We start from the raw sequence: 22683 nt of genomic DNA, 5'->3' as shown, positions 1-22683 counted from the left end.
GCTGTTTTCAAGAACAAAACCACCCTTTAAACTTGATTTTCTAATTACTGAAAATGTGTATCAGGTGCTTTGAGCCATTCCTAATTTCAGAAAACAAATAATGGTTATTATGGACAACTTCAGAAGTTGCACTGAATGTGAAATGAGTGAATGGTGGGCACAGTATTGAAATGCACACACACACACACACACACATATATATATATATATGATAATGATATATATATATATATATATATATATATATACATATATATACATATATACATATGTATTGTTATGTATACAAAAGACTTTGTGAAACATTTACATTAGTCCACCAGTCTTGGGTCACATACATTCTATGTGAATCTACAAGAAGCACAACTCAGTACTCAGTGACAACCCACTCAACAGTCATTGCTATCCCACTAGTAGGATTGATTGATTGATTGATTGATTGATTGATTTGTCAAGGAAGGTTTGTGTGAGATGTGAAAAACAGTGGTGTCCACAAGTAAGCTCCAACTGTCGGAAAGGTTTAAAAAAAATCTAATGAAATGGAGTGAGGACTGAAAAATATGTTTAGGAATGTACTGGCAGAAAATGTTTCATCTCAGCATGTCACTGTAATACTGCCCAGCTGTGGTAAACATAAACCATGCAAAAGCATGCCACAATATACACTGCCATACCAAACATTACCCCTACTTGTTCCCCATGGATTTCACTGTATATATAATACTACTGAGCTTATGTAATGTATTATTCCTCTCAACAGCAGAATGTATGAAAGATAGAAACTAGTGAGCTATATCAGGGATAGAGTTGTGACATGCTGTCTAATACAGTTGTTTTCTTGGACAAGGTTGCCGTCTAGTGGTGAAAATAAGTACTGCAGGTAAACGCCTGAACAGCCATGTTTACTATGTCTACAGGGGGGAAGAACACCGCCAATAAATCTGAGCTTTGATATGTTTTTTGTGTCAGTGTCACAAGGGCACTTTGGTCTGTATTGGTCACTATTTTTAAGGAACATTTCTTTCCACATGCCAAACTGGATTGTTGCAACAGTTGATCAAGGTTGGATGAAAGACTGAAGGTGATACCTGTTGTAGTTTCTGGGGTCAATGCTGTGTTTTATGGTTCAGATTTAATAGAGTTTTTTTTTTTTTACAAGGCTTACTGGGATGAAAAAGTCCAAGAAAGACCTTGTAGGAGATTAGAATCATGCTCCTCTTCTTGCGTAATGGAGGCACCCGAGGTTGAACATCTCAGTGACACAATATATTAAATCTGAGGATGAAGCTGTACACGGTGGTGTTGGTTTAGGGCTGAGCAATAAATAAACATCATTATTTATGTGCTGAGATTAGAACAGTATTGTGGGGACTGAGCAAAATGTTACGTTTTCATAAACAAATTTAAGGAATTAGTGAAAATTACAGCAAATATTGTTTACAGTTATCTTAACCAAATAGCCCAGCCCTATGTAGATGTAGCTTTACATATGCTGGTGTTTATTATTCCACGCCATAACAGCAGTGTAAGCGGACTGCACTGTGCTCCCCTGGGATATTATTGTAGGCTTGTTTGTTCCCACTTAGAACTTGGAGCAATTTCACTTTTTTTCTAGCACTTTGGCAGGGCGGAGGAAAACAAAACTGGATATTTCAGTCAGACTAATGTGCAACCACAAGTCCAGGTTAGACAAAATATAAAGAAGGTAAGAGGGGAGAGGGCTCTCTTTAAAAATAAGTAAAAATTTTAAGAAAGCTTTGTAAGATTACAGCAAAAATGTATAATACTGTAAATCAGTATGCATGTTCTTGTTTAGGTTTTCATGTCTTTGAAAGACAGGGAATCCAATTAATCTTTCTTTGTGGTGGCACAGCCTTGGTCTAAATGTAGGTATGTATGTACTACTGTCACATACTGTATTTGACTTTCCAATTTATACAGTAATAGCCATTTTTCTAGTTTCTACCAGCTATTAATCAAATCAGAGTGCGAAAGAGGGCATTTTCATAAATATGCAAATACAAGGTCACGTCACATCTCTGTTTCACGTCACCTAGGGTAGAGTCTGTAGGCCTCACTGTGGATGGTTAAACTTTATATTGAATTCAATATATTGTGTGTTTTCTTCACATTAGGTTTTACTGGAATGTTCTCACTGCCTCATTGTCCTTGTATAAACTGCTGTATAATGTATGCTACACTTATCCCTGTAAGTCAGTTCGTCTTTGATATTGACATTTGACCAATGGGCCATCTCTTCGCCTTTGTCTATTAGCATCACGACCCTTTTGAAACCAGCATAGAGCGCTTTATCTTAACAATTCTCCGATAATTGTGCCATTCAGACATCCTTGCATGGCTATGTAAGGGAAACAAGACCTTTTATCGACACTTTTGATGTTTACATTGTTATACTGTACATCTGTATCAGGACAGGATCAATTCATGATTTTCATGTTTTTGAAAGTTGCTTTTGAGATTTGTTTTTACCAAAACATGTTTTTACCAGTTGTAGATTGTATAAAGACAAATCCTAACACAGATATGTAAAACAACCTTGGCATGCTGCTTAGAAAAGGAGAAAGAAAACAGCAATAGTTACCAACTGAATGGATATTTAAAAATGCAAATAACGAGTTTAATCTGTTTAATCTAAAAGAAAAAAAAGAAGTTATATCCATATATGTTTATGCAATAAAATTTTGTTTTGATAGAAAAACTATAGTAACTGTGGTTTATTTTGAAAGATGTGCAAGAAAGTTTGAAACAACTTACAAGAATTAAAGCAGCACAGAAAGGTCAAATGTTCATAAATTAGCCGCTTACACTACAGTTATGTGAAAAAGAAAGGACGTCATAATAAAAAATCGATTGCACTTTATAAACTTAACATCAGTTCAAACAGTGTGAGAAAAGCAGAAATTTGGGGCCAGTCAGGAAGATTCCTGTGTTTGTGAACACAATGCCAAGAAGGAAAGGTATTGGCAATGATCTTGGAGAAGCAATTGTTTCTGCCTCTCAATCTGGGAAGGGTTACCTATAAGGGCAATTCCAAACAATTTGAAGTCCATCATACAACAGTGAGAAAGATTACTGAAGTGGAAAACAATTGGAAAACACTCAAGACAGCTGCCAATTTTCCAAGAAGTGGGTGCCCAGCAAATTCCCTCCAAGGTCACACCGTGCAACACTCAGAGAAATAAAACAGAGGAGCTACAGCAAATTCCTCGGAAGGTTGCGGTTCGAGCCCCGGCTTGGACAGGTGGGCACACCTACTGGTGGTGGTCAGAGGGCCCGGTGGCGCCAGTGTCCAGCACACCTCTGTCTCAGACAAATATCACCAACATGTGTGTGCGAATGGGTGAATGACTGGATGTCAGCTTTGGGGTCCTTAGGGACTATTCAGCGCTATATAGCCATTTGTTACCATTCACAGGCTTCAGTTAGTATGTTAAAGATGTTTGTGTTTTTTTTATTATGATCAGATACATAAAACCTTAGAATTGAAAGTGAGTGTACTTTTTTTGTACGTATAATTTTTGGCTCAAAGTAAGTTTGTAAGCAGCAGTGCTTTCACCTAGTGTTTATAATTTAAAGCTCAGGTTGTTGCTTTGTCACTTGCTATCATAGTTGCAGTGTCATTTCTAAATATCAAGCTTAAAAATAGAATGACAGCATGGTTGGCCCTGAGCTCCTCTCATTCCCCACACGACACATACAGCAACATCCCCGAGTGCCGAAAGCCCACTATGACATCACCTTCATACAAATGCTCTGAGGAAATTAATCTTGGTGGGTGTTACAGACAAACCGCTTCTTAAAACTCGATTTGGCGTGATGCAGTCTGTAATGTCTAGAGGTGAACTAACACGTTTGTCAGCTCATGTCAGACGGAGGATTCCAGTGGAGCAATGCTGGCATTAACACTAACACTAAATCATGATAATTAGGGAGCATAGGTCAAACTCTAGTGAGAACAGCCTCATAGCAGATGCACCCGAACCCCATTAACCGCCAGATAATGAACCAAAGATGCCATTAGGTGGACAAACAAGGCATTATGCTTAGTGTAATGGTCCAGATAGATATTAACAGCCTGGCTTAGCTGCAGATTCTTCACTCTGTTATCATTGTGGGTGAAATTAACGGGTCGGACTTCATAAGTTAATTCCAGTTTGCTTTAAGGTAAAATGTAAGAAATGGAACAAAGAAGTCACTCTGACAATGATTTGCAATAAAAAAAACTCTTTAATATGAGGTATTCACTGCAGATTCATTGTTCTTTTGAACCTCTGGAGCACATATAAATGCACAGGCAGCATGAATGTCAAACACTCTACTTTCCCCCTACACTTCTGAGCAAACAAAGACAATAAACAGCATTCAGTGCATTAAAGGGGACCCATTTTCTCCGAACGTTCTGTCATTTACATATGATGGTGGATTCTGCTCATATTAAATGTGGTCAAAATTACACTCAATTTAACAGATTTTTTCCTTTACATGTTTATACAGACATACAGCCCAGACAATAAGCACAGATCCCTGCCCACTTGTTATGCAGACCTACTGTTTGTAAGAGGCAGCCAATCACAAGAAAGCTGGCTTGAAGGGAGGGGTAAGGGAGATACTGTCTGAGAAGTGAGGGTCTGCACCAAGGAAGAGGATAGAATAAATAAAGATAAAGATTATATTGAACTTTAAATTCTGAAAATATGGAGTATAGGTCCCTTTTAACATTAACAAATATCCACAGAAAAAACTGTTTATTTTCTCATGCATCATCAGTGTGGGGTAAATCATATGCAACACTGACTTAAAGGGGGAAAAATCATTTTCTGTATTAATACTGCTTCGCTGTCACTTGTGTAAAACATGGTATAAGATACCATAAAATACAATAGACTCCACTATGTAAACAACTACAATGTTTTTTAGCATAAAGGCACAACTGTAACAATGTCTTTTTAGTTCAACCAAACACAGGACGGCTTTTATTTATTTTTTTTATGGTGAAAACCTGCAGTGTCTTCTGTGTCATAGTTTAACAATAAATAAAAGCTAATGGGACAACTTCTTGTTTGACATACTGTTACAAAATGCAAAAGAAAAAAAAACATTAGTGTTGGCACACAATAAAACAGTACATTCAATACTCAATGTCTTCTTGTACCTTTTAAGTCAAATTATAGTGCCATTCACAGATGAAGTCTGAGTGTAGCTGCTGGAACTATGAGTTTCTTGTATTGTTTCCAAAGTATCTTCTGGGGAAGGAAAGGGACTGGTGGAACAGATATAATTAGAGACAGAAATAGGTAGAGAGGAAAATAGAAAAAGACAGAAGCAGAGAAAGAAAAGTGAAGTTTAGAACTCTGTGTGTGGGTGACTGTAGTCTCGACTGCCTGCTGGGCTCTCACTGGGCTTCATGAAGATACCCTCCATGGCTTTCCACAGACTGTGCTGGCTGGGGCTTGACATAGCATGAACTTCCGTCTGACCGTGGATTGGTCGTCCATACTGCTCCCCCGTCACAGACAACAGTGCATCAGTGGCCCTGTGACGGAAGCGGACCGCCTCCTCCCGCTTCCATACGGATCCCCCACACTGAACCATCCACTCATCGAGGTGGTCTCCTTCTCCATTTTCGCCAAACGCGCTCACCTCCTGTGAAAAAGGAGAAAGAGATCAGAGGACTGGTGAAAACAGAATAAAGACTAGGATGAGGTGCTTTCTTTTGCGAAAGCTCTTTGGATCCCTACAACATTCCAGACATTTAAAAAAAAAAACCTGATGCTTTTATGCATGCACTGCAGACTAAGCTTTACTAGACATTACTGAGCTGTGTGTGGGAATGAAAATATCTAGATCAGTCAGATTAGACAACAATCTTTTACCTGGCAGCCCCCTAATCTATGTAATATTAGACTGAGCCCACAGAACTGTTTTCAGAATTGACAGCCAGCATTAGGTCATTATGCATCCTGTAAACTCTGAAGTCAAAGGAGTTTGCAAAGAAAAGCGTCTGGACTTCTTTAAGTTGCTTGAAGACGTTTCACCTCTCATCCGAGAAGCTTCTTCAGTTCTAAGGTCAAATGGCCGAGAGTCCCAGATTTAAACTCTGAAGGCACCACCTCTTACCTAAACCAAACAAAATTATTAAATCACAATTTTGTAAAACTCCTTAACCTGCAGGATACATCCACCCTATATGACCCCACCCTTTTGACCTGATAGGCTTATTTCCCTCCAAATCCAAATAAATTGGACACTTGCTTAATATTTATCAAAAGAATATGTCAAGGCTGCTTGAATGCCCTTTAATGATCTTACATGTGATGCAGTGGACAACACATTTGCCTGACATGTGAAAGACCATTTGTTTTGAGACTGGCAGAAACCCAGCCTCAGGTGGTCACGAGCTAGCGTGCTGCTAGTGCCTGTCCGAAGATCAGATAAATGGGAGGTTTGTGTGCGGAAGGGCATGTGGCATAAACTCTGTGTCAAATCAAACATGGCAACCCACTGGGAAGTAAAGGATCAACTCAAAGTACCTTCTGATAATACTTAAGGACAGTGAAATTCCCAAGGTGGTGGATACCTCAGTGATGTGAGATAAAGATATGCCAACTTAAATCATTAAAACTTAAATAACATTCAACGATTAACTTTGAACTTTTTTACCACTGACATTTTAATAGTATTTGTAATTTTTTTCTTTTTCTTCGTTTATTAGCCCTGTGATGAACTGGTGATCTGTCTTGGGTGTATTCTCCCTCTCCCCCTATAACATTTGAGATAAGTCTTAATCACACTCTGACTCTGATAAATGGTTTAGAAGATACATGCATGGATGCTTGAATGTGCACATGACATCATATTCAGAAGCTTAACCAGCTTCGGTCTGTTTTTTCAGGGGTATTTACTGGAGTGAGAACAAATCTGTTGTAGACCATGCAATCGCCTGTCCATATCTGATCAATGTCCTGCTCTTTGCTCCATCTAAAGCCTCGGTCACACAGACCTAGAAGTCAGTCGGGGAGTACCCTGGCAAACCAAAATCCTTGCGATCTCCAGCAAACACTAGACCCACTGAAATTCAAATTTTCATTCGTTTGTGGTTTAGCGTCGGGGAATACAGCTTTTTTCCTAGCAACTTGTGGTTGTCAGGGGTTTCCAAGTGGTTTCTAGGCCTGTGTGACTGCGTGTTTGCCCCTGTGTGAATGGGGCTGCCCCTGGGACTTGTGCAGTGTGGGATACTGTCTGAATCTAATTTACATGTCTGGATTTTATATATTAAAAATCCAGATGTGTAAATCCCTCATCTTTTGACATGACTGAGGCAAATCTGCCCAGACTTAAATGGGGTACCCCGATGGCATGAGGCATTGCTGGTTGTGGTTGCCAGGGGTCACCAAACAGTCTCTGGGCCTGAGAAAGAAAGTGGTGGTTTCCTTTTTTTAAAAAAAAAATTTTTAGATTTGAGATTTTTTATAAATCCTTATTCTGTCCTTTGCAGTTTTCCTGCTGCTTAAATATAGCTGTTGACTGTGTTAAACAACCTTCACAGGTTTTAATATTTATCAGTTAATAGATCACAATGCCATGTACACCATTTTTTTTATCTGGTTTCTTATCTCATCACCAAAGGTTCAGTGAAATACATCCCACTCCACTGAATGGTGTACTAGTACCACTCATACCAAATTACTGGGCTTCTTGAGTGGATGAGAGCTCCTGACAATATAAAGTGTATATTATGCGGTCATAGTTGTCTATGTACATGAAATTATTTACTATTGTGCTAATTTCACATTGATATACAGTTGTACTAAAAGCTTAAAGATTATTAAAGGAATGTTTATTATTGGCTATTGACTGGATAAACTAATCTTTCAATCAGGATCGATCTGGATGAATCAGTCTTGTAACTCACAAAGCAGGCTTTTCCACTAACTTTTGGATCGCTCAAAATGATCTAACACACCCAGATATTTATTGGCCAAGAAAACATGAGTGGCAAATGCGATTTGCCACTTTCATAAATATTATTCGATAGCAGCCCATTTTAATAATATGTAACATGATATAGCATCTTTTTACAATTTTGTGGCATTGAGCATGTGCCAGCACCACCTGGGGATACCATGATTTCTTACTGAAGAGAAAAGAACTTGCAGAACTTGTACTCAATGTAGTTTTTTCATATTTTTTTTTAATTAGAGTTGTTTTGAGATGTGATTTGTTAATATTGGGATGTTGGTATCACTGATTTGTCCAAAGTATGAATATTTGTTGTAAACTGGTTTTATAATTGAGGTAATTTATGAATTTAAGTGATCATTTCAGAATAGGAGACACAGACGGTCCGGTTTTCAGATCAGGTGGTGATGTTAAATGTTATTTGGCTTTTTGAAGATTGTGTTGAAGTTTCGAGTGGACTCATTCATTACCTGATTGATAGTATGCAGTGTGAGATGTCTAGCCAGAAACTTTTTTTTTTTTTGTACATGATGAAGGTCACACAGACTGAAATGTTGTAAGTCAATAAAAAATTATGATAAGCTGGACAGTGTGTGGAGGTTATATATTGTTCCACCCAATTATTTCTTACAATTTCAGCATTTCTTTATCATGTAGAAAAAATAGGATGTACAGTTGTAATTGCACTTCCTTTTATTATATTTTAATATCTCAGATATTAAATGTTTAGTTTTTTAGAAAGGAGAGTTTCACTGCTCCAGCCCGCTTAAGATCAAAGTGGGCTGTACGTGGCCCACAATATAAAATGGGTTTCACATGTCTGCAGTAGAGCAACAGCTACCTGAGCAGAAATATAAACTAAAATTTCTGTTTTCCTAAGGTACGCATCTTCCAACCCTCTGACACTTTGGTCAGACAGTGTTCTCACACTTTCTCAGGATTTGAGAGTTTTATTCTGACCTGAGGCTGTTTTCCCAGAGAGTTTGTTAAGTATAAAAGCTGCTGTCAACTCAGGTTCACTGCAAAAATGTTGGTTTAGTTTTGAATAAAAGTGAAAGGCACCCTGTTTTTGTGTGTCTGTGTGTGTTTACACAAGACTGCACATTAATAAATGTTACAGCTGTTTATCGCTTCAGTGTTTTTCCTAATCTTCCTAATTCCTAAACTTATAATCAGCTTTTTTGATTAAGAAGAAAAAAAAATAAAATCCATCTTCTACACACTGACATCCTTCCCCAATTTTTGCAAAGAGAAACCTGGTAAATCCCACACAAAGCCCCAAAGCTCTCAGCTTTTCCCTTGTACTTCTCGCACCACCCACCTGGTTAGATGACAGCGGGGAGGCGAAGTAGTGGCTATGGAGGTTACGTCCTGTGTTGACATGAGTGAGGCGAATCGTCTGCCCACACTTAACTGGGGTACCTCTATGGCACAAGGCATCACTGGTCCCTCGAACACTCCAATAGCTGTTGCTGTCTTCTACTGCAGAAACCCCTGTTACAGACTGCTGTCCACTACCTGCCTCAGAGACACAGTCAGCAGAGGATTGTTAAAGATATGAGAGACAGTTAAAATAAAAAAATCAAATTTCATCTAGTATAGAAGATTGTGATTTAAAACCAGTCCTCTGTGTAACTTATGAACTTTGTGTATGTGATGAAGGTTAGGTTTGCTTTATTGATTGGTTTTTGGCAAACAGCAATTCCATATGCTTGCGTACAACTACAAGTCAGTGTGGGGAAACAATGTTATAACTAGAGTTTTCTGATCTTGTTTTCTTATCTTGTTATTTCCTTTTGTGACGCATTATTGCATACACCAGTGCCAAATGCTGATATTAGGATTAAAACATGCAGGTACTCTAATAGGAAACAGTAGAGGTGGAGGTATTCAATGGAGACAAAAGGAATGCAGAGAGTTTCTTACAGAGGAAAAAAGAGTGACATGGTGGCAGATGATCTGCTGTGAAGACCCCTACCCAGAGCTCATGACTGCTGGTGAGAGTAGAGATGAAGATTCACTGGTAAATCGACAGGTTCGCTTTTACACTCAGCTCTCACTTCATTACAATGGACTGGTACCACGGGAGCCAATCTCCAGCAATCTCCCCCCTCACTTGTAAACAAGACCCCAAGATACTTAAACATCTCCACTTCCTGGCCGGGAGTGTGCCTTCCAATCTTTTTCAGCTGAGGATCAAGGCCTCAGACTCAGAGGCGCTGATTCTCATTGCAAGGCCATTTTACTGTGTACAGGTGTCATTTGCATCTATACTCAGAGTTTATGGAGTTGTTATAAAACCTCTATCGCTGACTAGTACTTGCACATATTTAACACCACCCTGGGTTCTTGCTCTGACAGCTAGTACAGATGGAAAGAATCAGTGTAAACACAGTTTATGCAGCTGACTTAGAGGGAGTTGTGTTGGAGATGTGATTTCACCTTCGCTTCTTCTGTCTTTCAATAAAAGACCACAACAGAAACAGAAACAGTCTTAACTGTGTCCTAACTGTGGTTGTGCACATGAACGTGTTTATTTGTCTCTCCAGCAAACCTTAGAAATTGAGCTGACCTCCTAAAACGTGTCACATTTAACTGCAAACATGATGGAGTTAAGTTGAACATTATGACAAACTCACACTGACACAGTTAATGGCTGAACATTAAAAAGTCAGAATTGTATTTTTTATCCACCAATGCAAACTTAGTCATGAAGGAAAATAACTGTAGTTATTGTTAACTGAAAAACACGAGTGTTTATGAATGAAAAGATTAGTTTTGACAGCAAACTTACCGGACCCGTAGCGTACGTCGTGCGAGTGTAGTCTCACGTTGTGCTTTAAATTCAACAGTTTAATGACTGATCCGCAGGTCACAAAGCTCAGTTCCGTGCCAAGGGAGAGTCCAAACACACAGGAAAGCAATAACAAAATGGCCTGTAGAAAGCGTGGCATACTATCACAGTTTAATTTACCCATTCCTTCTTTGTAAAAAAGCCAAGCACATCCAGCCGCTGATCCTTCTCAGAGATTTTCATTATTTTTCGCTACGTCATTAAAAACGTACCGTAAGCCAGTGTTGAGTTCAGGAGACAGCGCCTCTAGCGGCTCGGAACGGCAACTGCACGGTCCTATTTGGTTTTGGGGTTATTTAAGCGTATTTTTTGGCATCTCTGCGCTATATTTCAAATTATATTTATACTAGGAAAAATACCTTAACGATAGTAAAAGATGTCATTGTGCTATTGTGTTATTGTGTTATTTTAGTTGTTTATGCTTGTATAGAATCGAGGTAAACCGCAGGGGGCGTTACCTTGCATCGGAAGAGGTTGGAAGTTCCCTTACTGCATCCCGGAATTGTCATCACGCTGCTCGTTCTCGGCCATTTTTACAAGTGCAAGCTCCGAAATATAACATACAATACAACTGAGTTGTTACCGTTAATATCTTCGGAGTACGCTACCCCACTGAGACGTGTAAGTCAGTGTCTTTTAGCATGATTATCTGCTATGTCTTCACTGCGATGTCTTCTTTTTCAAGTAGTTAGTACCAATGCTGATGGCTGTTGTTGTCTTCCCAGCTAATGCCAGGCTAACACATCGATATGCTAAAGCGTTAACTAGCCAGCGTTAAACTGCGAAGTTGGTTTGGAGGCCTTGGTTAATTTATGCAATGGTGAATTTACTTTAGGTAAAACGGCCTTTTATTGCTAACACGTTTCAAAGCAACAACGTGCCACCGTTGTACTAGCTGCAATGTTCCTTTCTAGTTTATTAGCATTGCTAATAGTCGTTTAGCCTCGTTCGTTGCTAGCGAAGACGTTAGCTTTAGCTACCGTTATTAACAAAAAGTGTTTATACAACAGCCTTTTACTTCTTTAACTTGAAGATTTCACCCGGATTACTTACTTTAAATATTATATTTAAAGCAAGTATGCTGTTTGTCCTGTAATCACGACCAGTGTTTTGTATGTGTGTGTGTGTGTGTACGCATTGCGACATGACTAGGTGAAGTCATTGTTAAAGCCCGCTTGTTAAGTCTTTCTGGCATTATAACACAGTGCTAGAGGAAAAAAATCATTCAGAGGGTTGACTAAAAGTATACCCTTTGTCTCTGTTAACGTTAGGCGTTGTTTGTCAACATAACACACATATTTTTTATGAAGCTCTCAAAAGGCATCGTTTTCAGGTGTAATCTTTCGCTTTTGTGTGGAAGTCTGAAGCTAAGTCCTCATTTCTTTATACTTCACATAGCTCAGCATGGTGTGTAGTATATTCATAAATAGTTGAGGACAGATAAACAATATCTGGAAGACATGTCTTCAAGAAGTAAGAAGAAAAATCATCAAACACTTGACACAGGATATGAGAAATGCATCTGGACCTTCAGATGATGCCAAAGCATCATCAGAAATTGTCTCAGTAGAATGCTGAAGTACATAAAACTGGACTAAAAATCAGTGACAGTAGGGATTATGATGTGATCAATCAAAATTAGATTTTTTTTTTGTTCAAATTAAAATATATATAAAGATATCTAGATGAATGGTGGAGGTCAGGAGAGGGGTACAACAGTGCGTCTCTACAGCCATCTATAAAACACAGTGGAAGCTCTGTCAGGGTTTGGGGTTACATTTCAGCCAGTGTTGTTGGGGATCTTGTCAAAATGGATCGAATTATGATTACAGAAAATTAATGCCAGGTTAGCTGAAACATCAGCTAAATCATCAGAAAAGCATGTGATTTTTAATTTTTCAGAATGACAATGATTTCAAAACACACGGCCAATTCAGTAAAAACATACCTGGATAGAAAAACACACAGTGGAACTCTGTCATGCCAGGTTTAGAGAGGTGGCCTTTGTGAAGCCTACGACATAACCCACATAAGCGTCTGATGTTGTTGCCCACATTTATGCTTGTCTGTAGTTACATGTTAATTAACGTGTAGTGTTTCTTGCGTGGTGCAGGCCTGTAGAAAAAAAAAATAAAATACTGGGACTTGTTTTTTACCTTCTGGGTCCCCACCCTTTGTTGTGGTCTTTTTTTCTTTAATTTTTTTTCTTCAGACGCACACATATGTGTCTCAGGTTTTTCCACTTCTTCGTATATTCCATCACGTCCATTTAGGTAGTTTTAGCAATCTCCCTCCAGAAATCTGCTGACATTTGTGAGACCTTATATTTATACTGATTTTTATTCTTTATACTGTGGCAATTATTGTTATTTCTTTCACTGATAATCTTTTTTAAAAGTGCGGCGAAAAAGTAGCCGGAATCGAACTGACAATCACAATAGCTGCTGGCTGCATCAAACTCGACGTGTAGTAACATTTCTCAGGGGGTGTAAGTCAGATTATGTGGAATATTATAGCATAGGGTTAAAAGGGGTTTCCGTAGATTTCACAGAGAAGTCTAAATCAACTTTAGATTTCTGCAGGAAATCTATGTCATAACTATGTCAAAAACCCCTCTTAACCCACATTGCAGCCTTCTGTGCCCGTGATAATTGCGGGCTGCATCAAGCTGACATGTAGCTACATTTCTTGGAAGGTGAAAGTCAGGTTACGTGGAAAGTTATGGCATAGGGTTAAAAGGCATTTCCAATTATGTTTTAAGTAACAATGCAGATTCCCCACTGAAGCAACATTCAGGTAACAGTCATAGATTGGCATCCCCAGAGCCTGGACCTCAACGTTGTTGAAGCAATGTGTGAGCATCGTGACAGACAACAGAACAAAAGGAAGCCAATATGCAAATAAAAGCTTTGAATGTCCTTCAGAAAGCCTGGAAAACTATTCCTTAAAGAAATTTCAAGAAAGCTTGGGTAAGAGAGTCAAGGCTGTGTTGAAGAATAAAGGTGGTCATATCAAATATTTCCATGTATGTTTACATTTCTCTCAATAAATCACTGCAACAATTTTTTAACAGAATATGAAGAAATGAGAAAGAAAGTAAAGAATCAAAATTTCTGCACAGCACTATTATACATTACTATCAAATTGTTATATTAATCACAAACTCATTAATAATCAGTAATAACCTGATGAATAATCTATATGTAATACAGGAGATGCTATAACATCTTTGGTAATACATTGACATATGTAAATTATTATTTAATAGTTTAAAGGGACGTTAAGCAACCTTTAAAGTTCTTATTCTAGCACAGTGTTATCCAGTATAGTGTAAAATTTGTGTGTATTTGGCTTTTGTCAGGAGAATTTTGAGAGAACCCAATATTGCCCGATTGATGACATTTTTATTAACAGCATTTTAAACTTTTTCTCAGGAACAGTAGTCATGTCGGACTTTATTGAAAGTGAGGCAGAAGAGTCGGAGGAGGAGTTTGAGGAGAAGGACTTAAAACCTAAGAAGAACCAGAGATTTATGGAAGAAGATGGTAAGATCTGATTTCTTTAACTTTGGGAATGTGTGTTGAAGTTGTATGGCATGTGGACCCCTCATCTGTCATTTCTCAGCAGATGAAGAGGAAGAAGAGGATAACCTAGAAGACCAGGATGAGAAAGGGAATTTACGTGGCTTCATTGACGATGGAGAAGAGGTAGAAGAGGAGGAAGAAGCAGAAAAAAGTGGAAGTGGAGGGGGGAGTGATTCAGAGGAGGAAGTGAGGCGCCGACATAAAAAAAAGCGCAGTAAGTTCACCTGGTGTTTTTAAAGGAATGTTAAACCTGTGTGATTAATTACATATATCTATTTAACCTGTCCAGTCAATAGAGTGAAAACACTCATGCCCCATTATTATGCCATATCACACAATATTAGTGAGTGGAAGATGATCGTGGTTACTTCAGTCTTGCAGCCATGTTGGTACCCTACTAAGCAGTAATTTTGAATCCTATAAGTAATGCATTGAAGGAGAACCATAAGGCCACAGTATACCCACCGCTTTGGTCACTCTGCACTCTGCTGAGAAGGTCATGACACAATCGCATCCATTTATCCATCTATGTTCGCCATTATAGCGCAGGTAGCAGCTGCAGTATTCTTCTGAATAATAGGTGTTGCCGCTCAGGCAGTACTTCTACCATGTAAAGGAGAATTAAAGGCAGTGCCTGTTTTTCCAGAAAATCTATCTTTTTAAGTAGTTGCAACAACTCTCAGCTTCTGTACTGATACATCATTAAAAAATTGCAAAACTGTGACAATGTGTCCTCAACCCAGCAGTGGTGGCACTATGCATCAGGTTACAAAAATCGAGGGGTGCATGACCATTAGAAATGGTGACTTGCAACAGCAGGTGTGATGTTGGTTTTATCATATGGTGCTGTTTGCCAGCCACCACATGGTATGTTTAGTGGAGTCTTAACGTTCATGCCAGTGGTTTCCAGGACAGAAAAACTGTATGCATTAAATCACTAATCAAGTCTGTTCAAAAGTGCTGTCAAAGGTTTAGTGACTTTGCCCACAACAGAGTTTGAAAGTTTTTTTTTTTCTTACCACGAATACACAAATTTACCCAATATTACGGCTTCATTAACAGGTTAATCTAGAGTACTAACATCAGAACAAATGATATGCTGATTCGAGTTATAGGTGCAGTAAGGCCTCAAAAGTGAAAACATTTGACTATATCTTTTGTATGGTAATAAGTTGAGACTCCTGCCCTATTATAAATTTCTTTCTTTCTTTCTTTCTTTCTTTCTTTCTTGAGACCAAATGTAGTCTGTATAAACATGTTGCTTGATTGATTATGAGTCATTTTGCTCAGTTGCTTGAGGAGTAGACATCAAATATGCCAATATATTAAAGGTTACTGCAAAAATTAAGTAGTTACAAAAATGTTAAATGAGGTTTGTAATTTTGGAAAAGTGGTACCTTTTACTTAGGTGGTTGAGCAGAGAGCACTGATAGATTTTCAGATATAACGTTTTCAATTATGTTCTTAGCATAATATTAAATCTCTGAAATTCTGATGCCTGCTCTGGCAGAAAAGTAAAAAATTTTACAAATCTAGGATAAACAGAGTATATTCTATCATATCTTAACTGAAAATTAGCCTCATATTGGCATTTTTACAGGTACCTCAGTCAATAGTGTATTTCTAATATAATGCAGATTTAGTTAATGAGGCAATAGATTGAAATTTATGACTGTTTTCTTATACTGTAGTTGCAGTTTTCAGTGTTATGGCCTTTATTTTTGCAGCAGATTGTCTGAACAGTAGAATTTAAAGTCAGGGGAAAATATATCTCTAAATAATGAGAGCTGACCTTAAACAGATTCCAGGCATCTGTTGGCCACATGTTGCATCTTTCACATTTAGCTCCATATGTTGTGGATCCAGATGCATCCCAGTGTTAACCCAGGCGGATGTTGTTTGATGCGATGCTAGTTCTCTGCTGGTGTGCTTTACAGTTAACATTCATGTTGTCTATTTTTAAAGAAAGTAAAGGTCTAACAGAGATGATTTATTTGCAGTTCTCATAGGAAGTGACAAAATGGGATTTTCAGTGACTCTGGTGTTAATGTGTCAAGTAAATCTTTATATCTACTTTAACAAATATTTCCAACCTTGTATTTAAACACTGGAATAGACATGCTTTTACAGTGGTAGCTTGAAGTTGTTTCCTCTGTTTAAGACTTTTCACCTTTGCAGGCTATGATGACTACCTGGATGATGACGACCTTGACCTAATTGAGGAAAACCTGGGTGTCAAAGTGAAAAGGAGGGTAAGTTCCTGTCTATGTTTTTATTTTTACCCTGAAATCTAATTTCAATACAAGAGTTGAATCCACCTGAACTGACTTGTCTTGAATCACAGAAGAAGAAATATGACCGTGTAAAAACACTGGATGATGATGAAGATGATGACGAGAAGGACTTGATCGCAGATGAGATCTTTTATCCGGATGGTGAGGGGGAGCTGGAGGAAGGCGAGGCTGTTGATGAACCTCTGCAACAGCCTGATGATGACGAAGAAGGAGAGGATGAAGAATCAGGTTGGAGTTTTAAAATATAATGAGAAAGTAACACATTTTATTTGAGATGTTTGATTGGTTTGGGCTGTTGGGTTGTAAGTTTGTGCTTTTCTTCCACAGATATCGATGACTTCATTGTGGATGATGATGGCCAGCCCATCACCAAAAAGAGGGGCAAGAAGTTCTCAGGATACACTGATGCGTGAGTGTTGGAGTTTATGCTGAAGATCTTTGGGTGATTTATTCCTTTCTAAAAAAAACAAAACATAATTCAGTGCAGGGTAATGCACTTTTCTATTATTTCCTTTGCATTCAGTTATTTTGTCTCAAGTGTCAATCAGTGTGAAATATTTAATCAAACTAAACACAAAATAAAAAGTCACAAGCTCTCTCTCTGTCTCCACAGAGCGCTCCAGGAGGCTCAGGAGATTTTCGGTGGCGACTTTGACTTTGCTGACTTTGATGCTGATGCCTATGACCAGGGTGAGGAGGAGGAAGAGGATCAAGATGAAGAGGGCTGGGACCGACCCAAGAAGCAAACTAAGAGGAGGCTGGGGAGGAAAAGCATTTTTGAGATCTACGAGCCAAGTGAGCTCGAAAGTAGTCACATGACTGACCAGGACAATGAGATCCGCTCCACAGACATGCCTGAGCGGTTCCAGGTGTGTGTTTTGGGGTTAATTTATTGTAAACGTACTTATTCTGTGCGTATCTGAGCCTGCTTTCATGACTGCCCGTTTTCTGGCTTTTAGCTGCGAGCTATTCCTGTCAAACCTGCTGAGGATGATGAGCTGGAAGAGGAAGCAGAATGGATCTTCAGACATGGGTTTTCCACTCTTACAATCTCAATGCAGGTAGAGCCTTCTTGCCCCGTGTCATACATACAGTATTGTGCAAAAGTCTTGAGCCACTTCTCATTTCTTTATTTATCTTGTGCAATAGTTCTCCAGGTTTCCTGAAGATCTTTCAAAGCCTTTCTTTGGGCATTGACTACTTTTTCGCTCATTTTTTAGTTTTATTTTCCAGCCCTTGTACCTTAGCAGTTTCTGGAATGTTTTTTTCGTTTAAGCTACTTAACACTGAACTATGAATCATTCAAGCATAAAAAGGCACGTAACTCAAGGAGTGAACTGATATTCTACACACAATAGACAACTTGGCAAAGAGCCAATTTTAAATTGTACTTTCTGGCATTTTGTTACTAGAAGACTGTTGCACAAACACATAATTTGTTCTCATTTCCCTTGCTGAACCTCACAATTTAACAGCCATGAAATAGTATCTTTGCACCAAGGTGATTTCCAAAGAGCTTATAGCTGAAAATCTGGCAAATTTTAGCATGCTGTGGCATTTGTTCCTTTTGTTCTGAAGGACAGAAGAACTGTCTATAGCAGATTAACAATGTCTGAAAGTCATGTCCTTAAGAGACGAGGAAAAAACAGCAGATATTTCATACAGGAACTCAGATGAGAGATGCATAATTTCCTGAAGCCTCACTGAAATATTTTTTATGCCTTTAACAGGAGAGCACAGATTACCTAGACAGGGGCACAACCACAAACTTCAGCAGAAAAGGTCCCAGCACAATTGCCAAGATCAAAGAGGCCCTCAACTTCATGAGGAATCAACAGTTTGAGGTAAAGCGAGCTGCACATTCTTTTCAAGATACTAAGAGCTTGTAAGTGTTATTTTAATATGAATAAAATATGTGACACTGTAAAGGGTTCTTGTATCTTTTTCCCCAGGTTCCTTTTATAGCTTTCTACAGAAAAGAATATGTTGAACCAGAGCTCAATATCAATGACCTGTGGAAAGTGTGGCAGTGGGATGAAAAGGTATAATTGCTTTGTCAAATATGAAATGGATACAGACTAATCCATCAGTAATCGTTTATGTTGCTTCCAGTATCTGCATTTAAAAAAAAAAAAACAACAAAAAAAGCATTTCTGGTTTCTTGATTTTAATATTTCCCTCTTCCACTCACCAGTGGACTCAGCTGAAGACCCGGAAGCAGAACCTGACGCGTCTGTTTCAGAAGATGCAGTCCTATCAGTTTGAGCAGATCTCTGCTGACCCTGACAAACCTTTGGCTGATGGTATTCGTCCTCTGGACACTACTGACATGGAGAGGTATGACTTCATAGCACTACTGAGCCTACTGGTGAAAAGTAGGCAAGAAAAGTAATCTTTTATTTATTTAATTTCTCCTCTGATAATCTGTTTTGTCCTTTTTAAAGGCTGAAAGATGTACAGACTCTTGAAGAGCTGAGTGATGTCTACAATCACTTTTTGCTCTACTACGGACGAGACATCCCCAAGATGCAGAACGCTGCCAAAGCCAACAAGAAGAGGCTCAAGAAGATCAAAGAAGTGTCAGAGGATGGTAAGCGAAATGTGGTTCATTAAATAATGCATAGATTTTGTGGATTAAAAAAAAAAAAATCTTCACAAAGAAACTTTGTGTTGTCTTTATTTAAAAAAAAAAAAATTCACCACGGCTCTCTCTTTAGGAGATGAGGAGGAATTAGAGGTAGAAGAAGAAGAAGAGCAGAAAGGACCTGATCTCAAGTTGGCATCCCGTAGGGATATGTACAGCATCTGCCAGAGCGTGGGACTTGGTTAGTATCCCTTTCTGCTTTGGAAAATGTAATCTCAGTGGTTAAGGAGGATTACTAACTCCTTTCTGCTTTCTTTCTCTCTGCAGATGGCTTGGCTAAAAAGTTTGGTTTAACTCCAGAGCAATTTGGAGAAAATCTGAGGGACAGTTACCAACGTCACGAGACAGAGCAGTTCCCTGCTGAGCCAGTAGAGCTGGCCAAAGATTATGTTTGCAGTCAGTTCTCTACTCCAGAGACAGTGCTGGAGGGAACTAGGTACATGGTAGCCATGCAGATTGCTCGGGAACCTCTGGTCAGACATGTTCTCCGACAGACTTTTCAGGAGAGAGCCAAGGTTAACATCAAACCTACAAAAAAGGGCAAAAAGGTACACATGTATTTAAAAGAATTTGGTCAAAAAAATAGACCTATAAACCGTCCCCTTTCTAACCCTGCCTTTCTTTCTCCCTGTAGGAGGTAGACGAAGCTCACTTTGCCTACTCTTTCAAGTATCTTAAGAACAAGCCTGTAAAAGAACTGAATGGGGATCAGTTCTTGAAGATGTGCCTTGCAGAGGATGAGGGGCTACTTACCATTGATATCTGCATAGACCTTATAGGAGTTAAAGGGTAAGTAGAGTGACATTTTTAGTGCATATGTATCAAAATCTTTGGAGTATTCTGGTGTGCTTAGCTGCAGAAGCTGAAACGCCTGGGAATGTGCTTTAAACGCTAATCGTTTGAAATATTTGTAGTTTAATGACAACTGTTTGGTGTAAAGTTCAACCACTAAGCACAAGGCAGCACCCCTATTAACATTAGTCCCACTGGGCAAATTAAACAGGAGTGCAGTATAGCGTGGTCAAAAGTCTCTGGCACCTTTGCATTTAAAATACTGTTTGTTTCTTAACAAATTTTATCAATGGTGTGAAATAGCTCTTTAAGAAAGAGTAACTGTGTATGTGTTTTTTGTTTTCTACTTGATGATTAAGCTCATTAATGTTTAGATTTATTTCACCAGTTGAGGAGAATCATAAAAAAAGCATCATCATAAAACATCCTGAGTTCTTACGAATCCTGTCAGTTTTGTAATTAATGAACATTGCTTGGCCTTTGGACATCAAACACAGGCTCTGATGTGACTAACTGTTGTCCCATTTTTAGCGCCTGCATAGAAACGTTGCTTGGATGTTGCAATAAAAGAGTAGTAAAGTAGGATAAGCCCCTTGAGTCTAATTGCTTGGGTTTCTGACTGTAGCATGTTCTTTTTTTTCTCATCCTTGTCAGGAAAACATGAGGCTCTTGAATTATTAATGGAAATATTAAGACACTCTGCCCTTTGTCCACGTTTTTTAAATTTTTTATTCTGTGCTTCTCCACAGGTATGCAGGGGACCAGACGTACTTTGACGAGATCAAACAGTTCTACTACAGGGACGAGTTCAGTCACCAGGTGCAGGAGTGGAACAGGCAGCGAACTTTAGCCATAGAAAGAGCTCTCAATCAGTTCCTCTACCCTCAGATGGCCAAGGAACTTAAGAGCAAACTGATCGCTGAGGCCAAAGAGAGCATTATCAGGGTAATTTTCTATCACATTGACGTGATCTGTTCTTCCATTTGTGCTATTATTTCCTATCAGTCTTGCACAGATAATCAAAAGAGCACAGTCTGAGAAGCTGGACTACATTGGTGATGTTGTAAATTCAAATCTATTTGTGTTTTTAATCTGAAAACTAATTATGACTTATCCTTTTTTTCCCCCCCATTTATCATTGAAGTCCTGCTGTCGCCGACTGTATAACTGGCTGAAAGTGGCTCCGTACAGGCCAGATCAGCAGGTTGAGGAAGATGATGATCTGATGGATGAGAATCAGGGAAAAGGCATCCGAGTGCTTGGTGTAGCCTATGCGCCCAGCAGGTGTGTATATATCAGTAGCTTGAGTTGTTGGTGTGTTCAGCAAAGCATAGACATTTAAGTATAGCATATACAAAAAAAAGTAGTAAGATTTTCGTGTATATAAACTTTACTCTGGCAGAGATACTCCAGTATTCTGTGCTCTGATCAACGGGGAGGGAGAGGTGATGGACTTTCTTCGTCTGCCCTACTTCATGAAGAGGAGGAACGCCTTTAGGGAGGATGAGAGAGAGAAGAAGGTAGAAGCAGTAAACACAGCTGTAGCACCTCTGTAATGTTTTTTTTTTTTTTTGTTGAAAACAAGTCACTTAATATGTCTTTGTTTAAATTGTGTGTCTAATCAGGCCAGTGACATTGAAAATCTCAAGAGGTTTCTGTCAGGCAAGAAACCTCATGTAGTAGCTGTTGCTGGAGAAAACCGGTAAATCACCAGATTTCCTCCTGTTTTTCCTGGATAGATGCATGTACACATTTCTAACAGCATTCACAATGTAGGGCAGAAATGATAAAAACATGAACGTGTTTACAGAGATGCCCAAATGATAATGGAGGACATCAAGAGAACTATCGGCGAGCTTGAGCAGGAGTCCTCTCTGCCTGCTGTAGGAGTGGAACTTGTTGACAATGAACTGGCCACGCTGTACATGAACAGCAAGAAGTCTGAGGTACATATTTGTTATCTCACCTACAATAGATTTACACAAAGATGTCTGTGGTTTAATTGTTTGTTAGTCAACCAGCAAGCGTGTTCAATTTTTCTAAAGTGCGACCCTGTGTTAGCTTTCATTATTTCTTCTGATCCTCCTGCTTTCTGTCTGCAGACTGATTTTAGGGATTATCCTCCGTTGCTGCGACAGGCTGTTTCGATAGCCAGGAAGATCCAGGATCCCCTGGTGGAGTATGCTCAGGTCTGCAGCACTGATGAGGATATTCTCTGCCTCAAACTACACCCGCTGCAGGTGAGTGAATGAAGACATTGATTTTTGATTGGGAAGTATATACAGGGTAAATCAAAAAGAAATTCAAAATGCTTTTACTGTAATGTTAGAAAGAAGGGATTTTTATGGCGTTATTTTTGTGCCACTATTCTGAGTGCACATTAACAAAAAAAATTTGAGCGCACATAAAAAAATTTTGCAGGTGTTGCATTTTGAGGAGAAATTTATTTTGAGCAAAGAAAAGCTAAATTTGAGTGAACAAAATTCATTGCTGTGTGCAAAAATGTATTTCAGTGTTTGCTATTATCCATATACA

At 38.8% G+C, this 22683-nt stretch overlaps 2 protein-coding genes across 2 annotated transcripts in view; one reads left to right on the top strand and one right to left on the bottom strand.

Moving 5' to 3' along the window:
* Positions 1–4228: 4228 nt before the first annotated feature.
* Positions 4229–11050, bottom strand: sdf2 (stromal cell-derived factor 2). Its single transcript, XM_031757270.2, has 3 exons — positions 10775–11050; positions 9302–9498; positions 4229–5664 (listed from the first exon to the last, which is right to left on the bottom strand). Exons 1-3 carry the CDS (start codon positions 10956–10958, stop codon positions 5365–5367), a joined length of 681 nt encoding a protein of 226 aa, XP_031613130.1. The 5' UTR covers positions 10959–11050; the 3' UTR covers positions 4229–5364.
* Positions 11051–11270: 220 nt separating this feature from the next.
* Positions 11271–22683, top strand: part of supt6h (SPT6 homolog, histone chaperone and transcription elongation factor) — a 15050-nt gene continuing 3637 nt past the window's right edge. Inside the window, exons 1-21 of the mRNA XM_039618789.1 lie at positions 11271–11455; positions 14269–14379; positions 14462–14632; positions 16597–16670; positions 16763–16940; positions 17040–17121; positions 17326–17581; positions 17672–17773; positions 18443–18556; positions 18665–18754; positions 18907–19049; positions 19157–19302; positions 19430–19537; positions 19624–19904; positions 19991–20145; positions 20898–21093; positions 21293–21432; positions 21551–21668; positions 21774–21850; positions 21959–22094; positions 22251–22388. Of these exons, the coding sequence (XP_039474723.1) occupies positions 14280–14379; positions 14462–14632; positions 16597–16670; positions 16763–16940; positions 17040–17121; positions 17326–17581; positions 17672–17773; positions 18443–18556; positions 18665–18754; positions 18907–19049; positions 19157–19302; positions 19430–19537; positions 19624–19904; positions 19991–20145; positions 20898–21093; positions 21293–21432; positions 21551–21668; positions 21774–21850; positions 21959–22094; positions 22251–22388 (2805 nt within the window). The 5' untranslated portion in view covers positions 11271–11455; positions 14269–14279. The remainder of the gene's footprint in view (positions 11456–14268; positions 14380–14461; positions 14633–16596; positions 16671–16762; positions 16941–17039; positions 17122–17325; positions 17582–17671; positions 17774–18442; positions 18557–18664; positions 18755–18906; positions 19050–19156; positions 19303–19429; positions 19538–19623; positions 19905–19990; positions 20146–20897; positions 21094–21292; positions 21433–21550; positions 21669–21773; positions 21851–21958; positions 22095–22250; positions 22389–22683) is intronic.

Source organism: Oreochromis aureus, linkage group 10 (assembly GCF_013358895.1).
Source record: "Oreochromis aureus strain Israel breed Guangdong linkage group 10, ZZ_aureus, whole genome shotgun sequence".
NCBI classification, from domain to species: Eukaryota; Metazoa; Chordata; class Actinopteri; order Cichliformes; family Cichlidae; genus Oreochromis; species Oreochromis aureus.
Note: the sequence above shows the minus strand (reverse complement) of the source record. Positions and strands in the feature narration are given on the sequence as shown.